General features: G+C 40.0%; 2 protein-coding genes across 2 annotated transcripts in view; one reads left to right on the top strand and one right to left on the bottom strand.

Annotated features, from left to right (window-relative positions):
* The window catches only part of LOC310953936 (transmembrane protein 229B-like), a gene marked incomplete at both ends in the record, with an annotated part of 2,726 nt that extends 85 nt beyond the window's left edge, over window positions 1–2,641 (top strand). The window contains one exon of the mRNA XM_083923201.1: window positions 2,157–2,641. Within this exon, the coding sequence (XP_083779327.1) occupies window positions 2,157–2,641 (485 nt within the window). The remainder of the gene's footprint in view (window positions 1–2,156) is intronic.
* Window positions 2,642–4,778: 2,137 nt separating this feature from the next.
* Window positions 4,779–12,206, bottom strand: haao (3-hydroxyanthranilate 3,4-dioxygenase). The gene is made up of 10 exons (XM_083922452.1): window positions 12,088–12,206; window positions 10,795–10,873; window positions 9,544–9,627; window positions 9,156–9,262; window positions 8,479–8,568; window positions 8,344–8,387; window positions 8,098–8,243; window positions 5,610–5,678; window positions 5,428–5,510; window positions 4,779–5,309 (listed from the first exon to the last, which is right to left on the bottom strand). The coding sequence occupies exons 1-10, from the start codon at window positions 12,174–12,176 to the stop codon at window positions 5,237–5,239; spliced, it is 864 nt and encodes a 287-aa protein (XP_083778578.1). The 5' UTR covers window positions 12,177–12,206; the 3' UTR covers window positions 4,779–5,236.
* Window positions 12,207–13,591: the final 1,385 nt, after the last annotated feature.

Below are 13,591 nucleotides of genomic sequence, written 5' to 3'. Positions count from 1 at the left end.
TTAGTAATTGTAAAAAGCCACACTTTGAGGCATCAAAGTATATATAAACATATAGTATTTATTGCCACTACACCCTAATCTCAGTTGAAATCTGCCAAGTGATGGAGTTGGATCCAATGCTATTGTGAGACCATTGCTGACGTTATTTTATTTTGAGGTGAAATCATTGAATTACAGGGGCTGTCACAAAGTTGATTTAGTATTGGTAAATGGCACTTTGATGTAGTGCAGGGTGAAAACCCGACTGAAGATTTTCCAAGCCTTTAAGTTACTAATCTGGGCTATTAGCCTGGTAATCCACATTAGAGCATTTGGTACAGAATGCTGCGTCCTGTGGCAAACGGACGAAACATGGCTGTATACGTACTGAAGGCATTATAATGTGTGGGAGAAAATTGAATGATTAACAGCATCGATAATAATGATAATAAAACCCTCAGAGAGCAAAGGTGACTTTTTTCATTATTGCAACTGTTGCAGTAATTATCTGCTTAATTTCTTATGCACCAATTTGGATCACCATGCTTCACATTCATGGTCACAAACAAAAGTGGAAGGAACAACGATCCCAATGTAAACAAACCTGTGGTCCAGTCAAATTCACCACTCCCAAAATAGACAATAGGCAACCACTACTGTAAATCTATGTCATTAATGTTAATGCAAATCTGTCATTACATCAGTGATGTAAACACAACCGCGAAATAGGGTTATGTTTTAAATTATGATCACCTGAGAAACCTGCATGCCTTTTTATAACTTTTAAATCACATGCGTGTTATACGTACAGTATATCTCAGATTATTGTCACTATTGTGTCATTGTTGTCATTGTCATTATTGTCACAGTCCCTGTAGTAGTCAGTAATTTTACCTTTACTCCACTTTACTTGAGTATTCTATTCTTCTAAGTATTCTAAGAAATGTATTTAACTTAAAGGAGGAGTTTAAGTGGGTTAGGTTATCACAGCTTAATGTAAAGACTGGAAACACGGGGAAACAGACCTATCAGCTCCTCTAAAGGAAAATCATTTAAATATGTCATATGTTTAATACGTACAAAACTGTAGAATAAAAATGACACTTTGTGGGTTTATGTACGGAAGCCCTAAACGGTCATACATACCATACATTTTACTTTCTCCGTTTTCCCGTGATAGCGAGATAATTGTGTTCCGTTTTTTCGTTATAACGAGATCATTTTGATCCGTTTTCCTGAGATCACGAGATAATTCATTTGACAGCTAATGAATGAAACGTGATAGGCCTGAGATTTCCATCACACCTGACATGCCATGCCTCATAAACACTTTGCATACCTTGAAGAACACTATAACACAGACAGATGATTTAAATTGGTTGTTTACTGTTATGAAATTAAACTGTAGTCTGTATATTTAAGCGCACATTGTAAAACCCCTCCCTTTACTGGTATTTATGTTGTTGTAATATAATATTGTTGACAATAAAGTTTGTTTAAAAAACAAAAAAACTGTAGTTAATAAGGACATCAGGCTCACTCACGCCTCTGATAAAGCTAAAGCCTTGCTTCTTAGATGACGCACACTAATGTGAACATTATCTGTAACATAAAGGCATAAAGTTATTTCAGCCTGTCAGGCCTTGATTGAAGAGAAATGTGATGGTGATCCATATTCTCCTGCTCCTCTGACACTCACACACTGATTCTCCAGGTCTCAAATAAATTGTCTTGTTATCACGAGAAAACGGAGGAAATCAAATGTAGCAGGCTGGAACTGGTCCTGGTCCTGGTCCAGTCCCAGGCTGGTCAGATGCTTACATGGACTGATGAAGCCTCTTGAATGAGAGGTGAAACGTCTTCCTAGACAACAACCAGTCCAGTTGCTTTTGACTGAAATTGCTTTGAGGATAACGATGACCTGGACGAATGAGAACATTCACAGGCCCAAATCAAATGTATGTTATGTATGACTGTTTAGGGCTTCCGTACTTATGGGTTTTGTGTGATGAACTATTATTTTGGCTGGGACTTTTCTTTTTCTCTGTAGATTAATTCTTTGCTAACATTATTTAGAAACCAGTTAGTATATCATGTTGCTTTTGTGAACATGTCACTTTTACCAGACCTTATCAAAATCACCAAAACATACAGTCATTTCAGTTTCTCTGTGACAGGGACTGGTGCTGAAGATGAAGGCCGTGCAGCGTCACATGGGGGCGTCTCCAGTCGTCCTCTCTCTGCTGTAGCTCGTCTCTATGTGTACGCGCTGCACGGCTGCCTCTGTGAGGTGGCCTTCACAGCTGTGTGGGACTGGTGCAGCACCCAGGACCGGAGGCTGGCAGGTCAGAGCAGCCTGTGGGCGCTGCCAATGTACGCCACCGCAATCTACATCATGGAGATCCTGAGAGCCCGGCTGACGGCTCAGCATCTCCCACTGCCAGCGCGTCTGATGGCCTACACCATGTTCATCTACCTGTGGGAGTTCAGCTGGGGGGCGGGGCTGAGGTTTCTCGGGGCCTGTCCCTGGGACTACTCAGGTTATAGGTACAACCTGGGAGGACTGGTGACTCTGGAGTATGCACTGCCCTGGTGTGTGGCAGCTTTTGTAGCTGAGCAGCATGTGATCAGGAACACTCTGAGGATAAGGCTACACAGCTGAACTGATAGACTTCTGGAAAACTGGGCTTCCAAAGGCAACTGCTAAGCATTTATGGACATTGGTTTGGGAACAACACCACACCACTGTGAGTTTTTAACATGTTGATGTTAAAAACAAAAAGCTGGTGCCATATGTACATGCAGCTTGTCACTGCGCCCATTTGCTAAGTCGCCAAGAAATATTTCAAGCATGTAACTTCCTGTAAACGCACTAATTGTAATTTTTTAACATTTCTGTTTGTGACTTAATGAAACAAATGAGACACATGGGTTAGTGGGTTAGCAAGTAAGTTAAAAGGGGAATTTCTGTATTTTGTAACCTGTGTAAGTGACTAATGGCAATACCTTTTTTTTTTTTTTAATCGGCCCAGTATTGAGTGTGAGTGCTGAAGCCAAGGCACTGTGAACCAGGCTGCAATGCAATCAAACATGGCACCCGCGCACCGATACGATTGTTATTATAAGTGTCTGACTTTATCATGGAAAGATGGAGAAGTTTCTGTTATCCTGCCATGCTTTGGTGTGTAGCTGCTGATTCAGGTCAACACAGTAACTTTAGCTAATAGCATTAGCCTACCTCTGTCTGCAGCAAGTGTCTCCACAGCATTAGTGCGATATTAGGATCCATTTGTAGCACAACTAGCCTCATCTTCTGCCTGCCTGCATCCAAAGGTAATGTCTATGAAAGCTGTGTGAACCAAATGCTGTTGGCACACTTCAGAAATGTGCAAAAACAAACCATTATTTAGAGGCAGGCTAGCTGTTTCCCCCTGTAATCAGTCTTTATGCTAAGCTAAGCTAATTGCCAATTGAGTCCAGCTCTGTACTTAAAGTGTAAGTCCGGCGTTAATGGACCTCATGCTCTTTTTCGGCATGAAAATAAGCCATCAAGACAGTTTTTTTCGTTCATCAACTATTAACAGAGAAATCACAGAGAGATGCTAAAAGCCAGACATGGCTAACACTGATTAGCTCAGAGTGGTGCGATGAACACATCCAAAACGCTATTATTAAACCACTAATACTGCTCAAAATCGCACCAAACCTCTGCAGTAGCATGATCCATACATATAAAACGAAGCACCAACAATGTACTTAGCAAATCTGGAGTTTATTTTACAAAAAAGTAGTAAAACAAGTCGATTACCGAATGCACTGGAGTTCAGTTAATTACTTTTCTCCTTGAACTCAAAAAGAGCATGGGGTCCATTTATGCTGGACTTACACTTTAAGACACAGACATGAAATGGGTATTGACTTTCTCACCTAAATCTCATCGAACAAGTGAGTGGATTTCCTAAAATGTCAAACTACTGCTTTAAAATTAAATGATCTATTTCAGCTCAGATTTGGATTGTGTAGTCACTGTACGCAAAGTATAAAGAAAGTCAAGTATAAACTGTAGGCCAGAGTTACAGTTAATAGCAGACAAGTGAATATTTTAAACTCCAAAACTAAAGTCATATCTGTGAGTGAACAAGCAATTCTCCATTCAGCACTTACGACGCATTACTAGAGAGAGAGTTTTATATTTCAGTGGAAAACTACGTCTAAGCTTGTCTAACAGACTGAAATCATGCCCAGTCACCTCTGGGTTTCTTTTGAAAAGCCCCCATAAATACATGGTGTTGACTCAGCAAGACCCTGGCAAACTGAACTTGGCATGCAACACATGAATATGAAACTTGTTAAAACGTGTGTGCCTTTCAGCCAATAGTTGGACAGTTCCTGTGTATAATGTAATTAATTCCCCTAAGAATTGTGGTAATTGGGAAGTGAAAGTCAAGAACTGTCAGGGAGAACGTCTGTTGAGATAAATGATCTAGAGTTGGTCTGAACATTTTCTTCTTGCCGATACCGAGGACCAAGCCAATGCCAGTAAGATACCAAAATATATATCTAAGTATTATTTTTAAATAACTGTGTACTTCTTACACTCTGCGCGAATGTGATATGATTGCTATCATTGTTGTAAGGCCTGGCACAGGTTAACCCTTTTTCTTAAATGAACAAATACATGCATACATACATGGAATAAAGCCATAGAACTTTGTTTTATTATCTAGTTTGACAGTCATTCATAACGGAAAAAGAAGAAAAATAAACTACTTTAAAGCTGTTTATTTTTGCAGGGCTAATTTACATGCTATCAGATCGGTGCATAGACTCTGCTTAGATGCTGCTTAATAGACATTTTAAGCAGCATCACAATTTTATCTCTTCTTATTTATTTATAATTTCACCCAAAAGGTATAAATTACATGCAATGATAAAAAAAGAATGTATGTAGCTACAACAAAGTGCAATTTACAGTTTGAATTTCAATACTTTATGGTGTTCATGGTGCACATTTACTTTCATTAACACAAAGAGGACGTGAGTGCTTTTAATTTTCTATACTTACTGTGTGAACTTTTCATTTCTACATTGACTTCTCCTCCCCACGTATACATAATATTTAATGTGTGTGTGTGTGTGTGTGTGTGTGTGTGTGTGTGTGTGTGTGTGTGTGTGTGTGTGTGTGTGTGTGTGTCTGTGTGTGTGTGTGTGTGTGTGTGTGTGTGTGTGTGTGTGTGTGTGACTTGGCATGTGGCGCTCAGGGTCTCTTGCGCTCAGGGTTTTGGACCACAAACAGGGCGACAGTCCCCTCGTCTCTCTGCCACCGGTGCCTACAGAAGAAGAATGCATGCTCGGTATATTTCATAATCAGTGAAATTGCAACACTTTTAGCTAATAATTGACACACTGGCTGGAAGAGTTTGTCATTAATCGTTAATATCGACTCACTGGCTCTGCTCAGGAATGAGTAAACTGTCTCCTGCTGAAAGAGTGTACTCCTGCTCGTCCATGGTTACTCTTGAGGATCCCTCCTGAGAGACGAGAATAAAGTGAAAAAAAGGTGATAAGAAGACAGGTGCTGAGGGTCAGGCATGGATACATACGGGGAACAGCACATCTGGGGAACATACCAGTTGCCAAATCCACACATCACTTTGCCGCACTGATGCCTCTGTCTCCCCAGGTCCAAACACCATTGCCTGTTATGGTCATAAAACAGAGCATTATTGCATCTCTTCCATATCATCATCATACAGCACATCTGCTCCTGCAGAAAAAGGCCAACTCATCTATGCAATATTGACCATACAAGCTTAGACGAAGGGAATCTCAACAGGCAGGAAAATGACAAAGTGTCCTCTTTGGCGTTGAGTTTAGTTTGTTTTACCATTTCATTATAGCAGTAAAATGACTCATTCGGACAGTGGTCAGCAATAAAGATTATTAGTAACAACATAGCACCTTAATAACACGCACTGTAGATACTTTATACACCTCATTAGGTGAATCATACATGTTTCCAGGTCAACTTTAGGTCACTGCTTTAATTGACACTTGACGAAACATGTTTCCGTCAGAACTGGGGATATTGAAATATTTTATAACTAATGCCAACAGTTACGACAATGTCTTTATTTTGTACCTTACAAAATTATTTTCTATAGAAACAAGATTTCTCAGGTATGAGAGATCTAAACAAATGTTCCTTATTGTATTTGCGCTTTTACTGCTTGGATCTATTCTGTTCACACAGTATCTATTACAGGTCTGTCTGTCCTGAAAACGGACTCCTCCTCTTCCAAACGTTTCTTCCCTGTTTTTCGTGTTAAAAAGTGCTTATTAGAGGAGTTCTTTTTCTTATGTTATTAAGGATAAGCATAAAGCCTGTCTTATGGACAGGTTGGGAAGCCGCTTGAGGCTAATTTGTGATATTGGGCTATATAAATGAAAATAACTAACTCTCCCGCTGGGGCTCCCGACCAGGTGGGGGAGCTCCTAGCTCACCCTCGGGCGCCCTGGTCTGGCCTCACCTCTCACCTCTCATAGCAATATAGTAACATTGCAATATATAATTAATAATGATTCTTATGATAGCCATAATCGTGATATATTGGTTTACATTAGGTTATCTTTACCCCCCCTTCCCTTTTTTTTCAATCCTTCCTCTTCCTTCTCATCTCATTTTTTTATTCATTACCTTATTACTTATTTATTGTATCATCTGTCTATGCCATATTATACGTGTTTATCAGTGACGTGCGGTCAGGGGAGGCAGGTGAGGCTGTGCCTCCCCTGTCATCATGAGAGGAAAAAGAAACGAAATAATAAAATAACACAAGTATTAATATTTATCCTCTGGACTATGATTTTGGTGTGGTTCTTAAAGTATTTTGACCGTTTTTACAGTAAAAATGGCAGAAAATTCTGTATTTCCTGTTTAAATAAACTGAGTCTCTTCGGAGACGAGAGGTGAGGCACGGACAGCCGTGCCTCCCTCCAGATTGCGCAATCACTCACAAACTGGATTGAGCGCGTGCCCTCTGCGCGTGCTTGTTCCCATTTCTGTTTATGTTTCCATTATGATGATTGAGGACACTTTTATGAAATAAAAGCATACGTCTTCTTTTCCATGGTGTTCAGTGATGTATTTTACGTATGTGTGTAATATTTACATCTTAATGATGTGACATAAATCCACAGGGAAAATGCCTGGCTTGAGGCAGGCAGTACCTCTGCCTCAAGGAAGGCGGCGATAGTGAGCAGCCTGATAGCCAGCAGCCAGGTCACGGTGAACTCTGACCTGTGTGCATAAAGTAAACACAGAAGTGTGCTGTGCGACGCTGTAGAGCTTAGGACAAGCTGTCATTTCTCGCCCTGAAAATGGAGGATTTGATTTCTAAACTAAGACATTTTTCAAAGCTGGACTTTCAGTCAGTAAAGGAAAGATATACTGCAATATACAGTCATTTACAGTAAAGGTAAGATATGCTGCAATATATAGTCATTTACAGTAAAGGTCAGATATACTGCAATATACAGTTGCACTGGTGTTTTAAAATGGTTTTCAGCATCCTATTCTCTCCTCCTATCCTATTGGCATCCTACTGTATGTTTATAAATATGACTTGTGAGTCAGTGCCTCCCCAACCCCAACCCTCACTGCACGTCACTGGTGTTTATAAATGCTGTACCACCTGCCTCTCATTCACATGCACACACACACACACACACACACACACACACACACACACACACACACACACACACAGATACCACTTATATTCATATTGTAAATTCACATCGTATTCTGTTTATTCTGTTGTTATCTGTACTTAACGTCCACTGTCTGTATTTGTAATCCACATGGTGCAATGTATTTGTCCCTCATGTCACCTTGTCTATGACTTAATAAAAAATAAATAAAAACTTGGATAGAAGTAGAGCTTTTAGTGAAAAAAAAGACAAAATTAGGATTTATACCGTCATCTGATCAAATAATTAGTAAACAAAATAAGAAATAAACAGAAAATCTATCCCGTTGTGAATAGTTGTGCTCCACACACATTTTAGTAATACCGAACAAAATGTGATGAAAACATGTGATAACGTGATTAGTACCTCGGTCTCAAACTGAGCTCCAAACATGTTGATGGGCCTGCCACTGCCCAGGGACGGCCTCTGTTTGTGCAGCCAGTCTTTGAAGGAGAAGGGTGACATCACGTTCATGGTGTTCATGTGGAACGGAGGTTCTCGGAAGACTTCATCTGTTCATCCAAAGATAGCCACCATGACACCAGTTACACATTCACAGGGAGTAGACTTTAGCAGACATTTCCACAGGAATCACATTTCTGAACAACTCACTTGGATCAGGCTTTCCTGTTTTGCCCTGTTTTGATGCCATGAACCTGCAAACAGAACAAAACATCCTGAGCATACCCAGATCTGATGGAGACTGTGAGTGTATGGATAACAACATAAGATGGAAAGATGTCTTACTCTGTGATTATTGGCACCAGTTGGGTTCCGAGATCCTGACAGTAAAACCATTTCTCAAACAGGATATCAGTGGTGTTGTCCACATAGTACCTGAAGGCACCAAGGCACGCTGATGTCAACACACACACTTTCTCACCTCACATCCGTCCCCAGGACTCTATCCATCAATTCAGATCACAACTCAAAACACACCTGTGTAGATAAGCATACCCGACATCACTTCAACCATGGTTAGCCTGGTTTTAATGACTTAACATGTTTTGTGTATTTTTTGTTTTTAATCAACTTCATTTTAATATTGATGAATGTATTTGGTATTATGTCCTGTAAGGTTTCCTTGTGTGTCCAGAAGCGGTTGAGAATGACTTATTATTATTATGCTGCTCTTACATATGTGTCTGTTCTTCATCACAACGTGGGGCACTCTGCCAGGGGGTCCAAAAAATTTTTTAGATTCATATGTATTTAAATGACCATATAAAAATGTGTTTATGTTTTTACTAGAGGCTTCATAGTTCAGCAAAGACCATTTTTAAATCAATAATAGTTCAAAGATGACCCCTTAATTTAACAAATCTATAGCACTTAGCATCTGCAAATAGGTTTAATACATGTCTATGTATCACCTTCTATGATCAACCTAAGAAGATATGAGATGAGAAGGCGCAGTAGTTAACCTCAGGCAGTCAGTCTCAGTCAGCAGCCGTCTCCTCTCCACCACCAGTCCCACAGTGTTGGCCTGTCTCTGGGGGGAGTGGGGGATCCGAGCTGGCAGCAGGAACATCTACAAACGGGGAAGAAATTAGTGGAATGCAGATTGTTAGAGAAAATCAGTGAATTAGATTAATTTCATCACAGGCATTTCACTGACAAAGGTGCGCTAGAGCATTATATGACCAGTTTATTTTCATTAGAAGTAAGTTTTAAACCACTGAAGTCAATTGTACTGCTTTAGGTTAAACTTGATATATAGTAATGACATGTTATAATTGACTAATTATGCAGAATATAAAACTATGAGCCAAAGATGAAATCCAAATATATATAAAACATATTAGTGCTCACCTCTCCCTCCTTGATGTGGACATCTTTGTGTTTCCCATTTTCTATCACCTTCAGACACATGTCCCCCTTCACCTGGTAGAACAGCTATTTCAAATGGAAGACAAAAAACACTTTGTGATGCCCCTCCCCTTCAGCGCCAGATACTGAAGCACAAGGCAATGCGTTTTACCAACACACACACAAATAATGAAACTGTGCATTCACTTATAATAAAACAGTGCAGCACCTGCAATAAGGACTCAGGTGTGTGTTTATTTGTGCTTTTTATTCCTCTGATTCGCTGCCTTGTTCTCACTGAACAGAGCGTTCATTGCTCGCTTGAACATCACCCCCCCCCCCCCCCCTCTCTCTCTCTCTCTCTCTCTCTCTCTCTCTCTCTCTGGCCATTGAGAACTATCTGGAAAGGAGGGGCCGACCCTGAATGCTGTGTGTTTACTTAGAGTAAGCGATACTTCCCACATAACATACAGTATTATACCTTTAAAGTGGAACTGCACCGATTTTACACATGAAAGTATTTGAAAGTACTACTGCTTATTATGTGAAAATAGTTGAGTAAAGTCTTTGTGACTCCAGAGGGAGCTGTAAGCCTGATACATTGCCACAAGGTGTGTCACTTGAGTCACGTCGGGAATGAAAATTACAGGATTGAAACTAAAGAAAATCTGGAGGTGCGGCTCAAGGCTACAATAGCTGCTACTAGCATAACACACCTGAATCTCAGACCGAACTGTCGGTGGTCAAGGTGCATTGGTAGTCATCAGGTATTGACAGGGAAGGAGAATATGTGGAATAAAAAAGACATTAGCCCTGGTTTTGCTGCATCAGTCACATCCTTGCATTATCAGACATGGTTAAATAAATATCTAGGATAGTGCAGGAAATGAGCACAACTGTAAAGATTACTGAAGTATCACTGTAACAGCTTGTCGCATGTGACCTCACCATCCTCTACACTTTGACACTGTAAACTTCAAAAAGCCAAAGATGCCAACATCAACAGTGTGGTGGAGTTTGCCCCAGTTTGCAGGGGGAAGGTCTAGAGGCCCTCAGTCAGAATGTGCTGAAAAGTTGGCTGTTAAGTGTGATGTTAAATCAAGAACTGAAGAAATTTAGCTCTAATGATGTTTAATCACTGGGGGGGGGGGGGCTTATGCTCAAGTGATTTGTATTTTGTAGTTTTCATTCATAATGGATAATCAATGGTGGCAGTAAGACTTTCTACAGAATAAAGGAGTGCTCCTCTCTTACCTCCTCCCCTTCCTCGATATGATAATCCTTCCTGGTATTAGGACCTCCAACAAACATGACAATCAACTGGGAAAAGTGCCTGAAAGAATGGATTTAAAGACAATTATAGACTCACTACATATGCACAAAAGCTCTGTTAGATTTGGTAATATGTCTATGCAGTAGGGGTGTCACAATGCTCCACATCCACAATTGGATTTAACTTTCCATTTTAAGGTCACTATTTGACTTCATTTTCTATTAAAACTTTTTAAACTGTTTTAGAGTAGAATAGAATAGAAATACTTTATTGATCCCAAGCTGGGGAATTGCAGTGTAACAGCAGCTTTACACACAGACACATCAAATAGCCATATAAAAATACAATATAAAAGAGAACTAGAATTGTAGTGCCAATGTAATGATCTAAGGTGCAGTGGACAGATCATGAGAAAAAACACAAGGTGCTTCCGATTGTATTGTTCTGAACAGTTTAACTGTTTAACTGTTATTGTACAGTGAACGTTTTTAAAGAGAGAAATATATTTTTTTGTATTAACGTATTTTTGTTTTCTGACAATTACATGTAAATATATATCATATATACATTGTAAGTCATTTTACATTAAAATGAGGGCACTGTTGAGTTTGTGTGTGCATTGAAGAGACACTAAGATAAGACTATGCACTGTTGTATATTGTTCTCAGATGCTAAATCCTGTGAAACTGAAAACACAAAACAGTTCCTGCTTCTTTGCCTCGAGGGGCATTTGTTCTTCTTTAGCTACACAGATATCCTAATGTATTGTAGATGATTGCAATCCATCAGGCATCATCTGTTCATTCAGAGTAACCACCAGTAACACCAGTTACACATTCACAGGGATTAGACTTTAGCAGACATTTTCACAGGAATCACATTTCTGGACAACTCATGAATCAGGTTAAACAACAAAAAGAAGAAGGATACTTTACAACAGTGAGTTACTACTCTAATTCTCACTGGATTTATTACACATTTAATAAACTCTAATGAGTTTATGATCTCAATAGTTAGTCTTCTTCATGATGTTATTTTAGTAAATTAAGGTTGAGGTTACTGCATGCTACCAGCTGGTAAGCTACGCTGTCTCGTGTTGTTGTTTTTTGATCAGACACACACAAGTAGGCAAAAGGAGTGAGGGAATTACCCACCCAGCTCTTGATTTTGACAATCAAAACCAAATGATTGATTTTGTGACACCAAGTTGTTGCAAAAACTGTAATTACACACATATGTTACAATACGGCTAATGTCAATGTTGAACTACTCACATGAGCTTGTTGCACACTGGTGGCAGAAAAGCATTTTCGTTCTCTGCGATCCAGTTTTCCACATTCACAAGAGGAGGCCTGTTGCTCATATTGAAAGTGATTAGGCTTTGTGCTGCAGTGTGAAGCCTCCGATCTGATCTGCTGGTTTGACAAACAATGTGACTGATAATGAGTCCAAAATGCAGAAGTGGCATAAGGCCCAGGAAGGGAGGAGCCTGTCTTACATAAAGGTGAAAGGTTGCTTGCACTGTCATAATAAGTTACATAGTGTTGTCCTGCAATGAGCCCGAAGACCTATTGGAATCCATTGCAACACTCGTGATGTCACACTGCAACAGTGTGCACACGCATCCCCACCCACAAAATTGGCTGGGCCCCTGATAAGATCCAGTGAAGGAGCCCTCCTCAAATCATCTTAACGCATGCTTTCTCCCTCTCTAGGAAACATGTAAAATGAGAGACTTAGTGGTGGGGGATGCACATAGACACGTGCAATACACCACGGTACATTATTACTTGGGTTTAAAGCCCTTTCAAGCTCACGCTCTTTCTTTTCTGCCATGCTTTTCAGGTCCTGGCATAGCTCTCTCATCATTTGCATGCAAAAAAAAGTCTCATATCAGTTTTCAGGGGGCTGAAACAGGCTACATTTTACTAAAGCAACAACAACGCAATCTATATTTTAGTAGTTTAAACAAACAAGGGTGATTATTTTGGTTGAAAAATAAAATCTAGTTATCATTAGGTGTTTTTACCCTGGACAGTAAGAGGGTAATTTGGCTGCCTTTCTTTGCGGCCTGGTCGTTGAATTCAGACTGACCGAGGTACAGTGCCGGCCTGATTGAACACCCTCGGACTTTACACATATTGGTGGCTCGATCTCGATGACGTGAACTGTTGCGTGACCCTGTTGTGAGTTTTATATAGGATTGCTGCTGGGTCCCAGAAAGCGTTGGGCCTGTGCACACACACTGGGTTTCTCCTAGAAAGCCTATACGAAATGTAACACCGGAAGCATTCCCTGTCAGACAACAACAGCAGAGCTTCAACACTGGGCGGTAGAACAAGGAAAACGAGTTCAAATAGCTGACAACAGGAATGCATTGGCGGTTTAAAACAAGTACAAAAAAAAATGTATCCGCGTGATTGGCCTGACATAAACATTTTGATGTAAATTCACGGATCACATTTCAGTTTAACCACATATGTGATGAGATATTTGGTTATAAAACAATGTTGAGCAAATAATACAGGTACCAAATAAAACCAAATGTCATATAAGAGGGCACTGCCCGCCTTACATACATAAATCAAACAACTACAGGTCACAGTCAGACATTGACAAGGACTGTAACCAACTGATGATCATTGATTGTTCACACTGAAGTCGTCAACGGTGATGAGCAAGAGCATTTATTTGAGATTCTCTCACACCTGGTGTAATTATTTAAAATACCCACTAGATGGTGGTGTGTGTCATGGCGAGGTCAAAGCTGTGGGTTCT

This window comes from Echiichthys vipera, assembly GCF_963691815.1.
Source record: "Echiichthys vipera genome assembly, chromosome: 11".
Classification (NCBI taxonomy): Eukaryota; Metazoa; Chordata; class Actinopteri; order Perciformes; family Trachinidae; genus Echiichthys; species Echiichthys vipera.
Note: the sequence above shows the minus strand (reverse complement) of the source record. Positions and strands in the feature narration are given on the sequence as shown.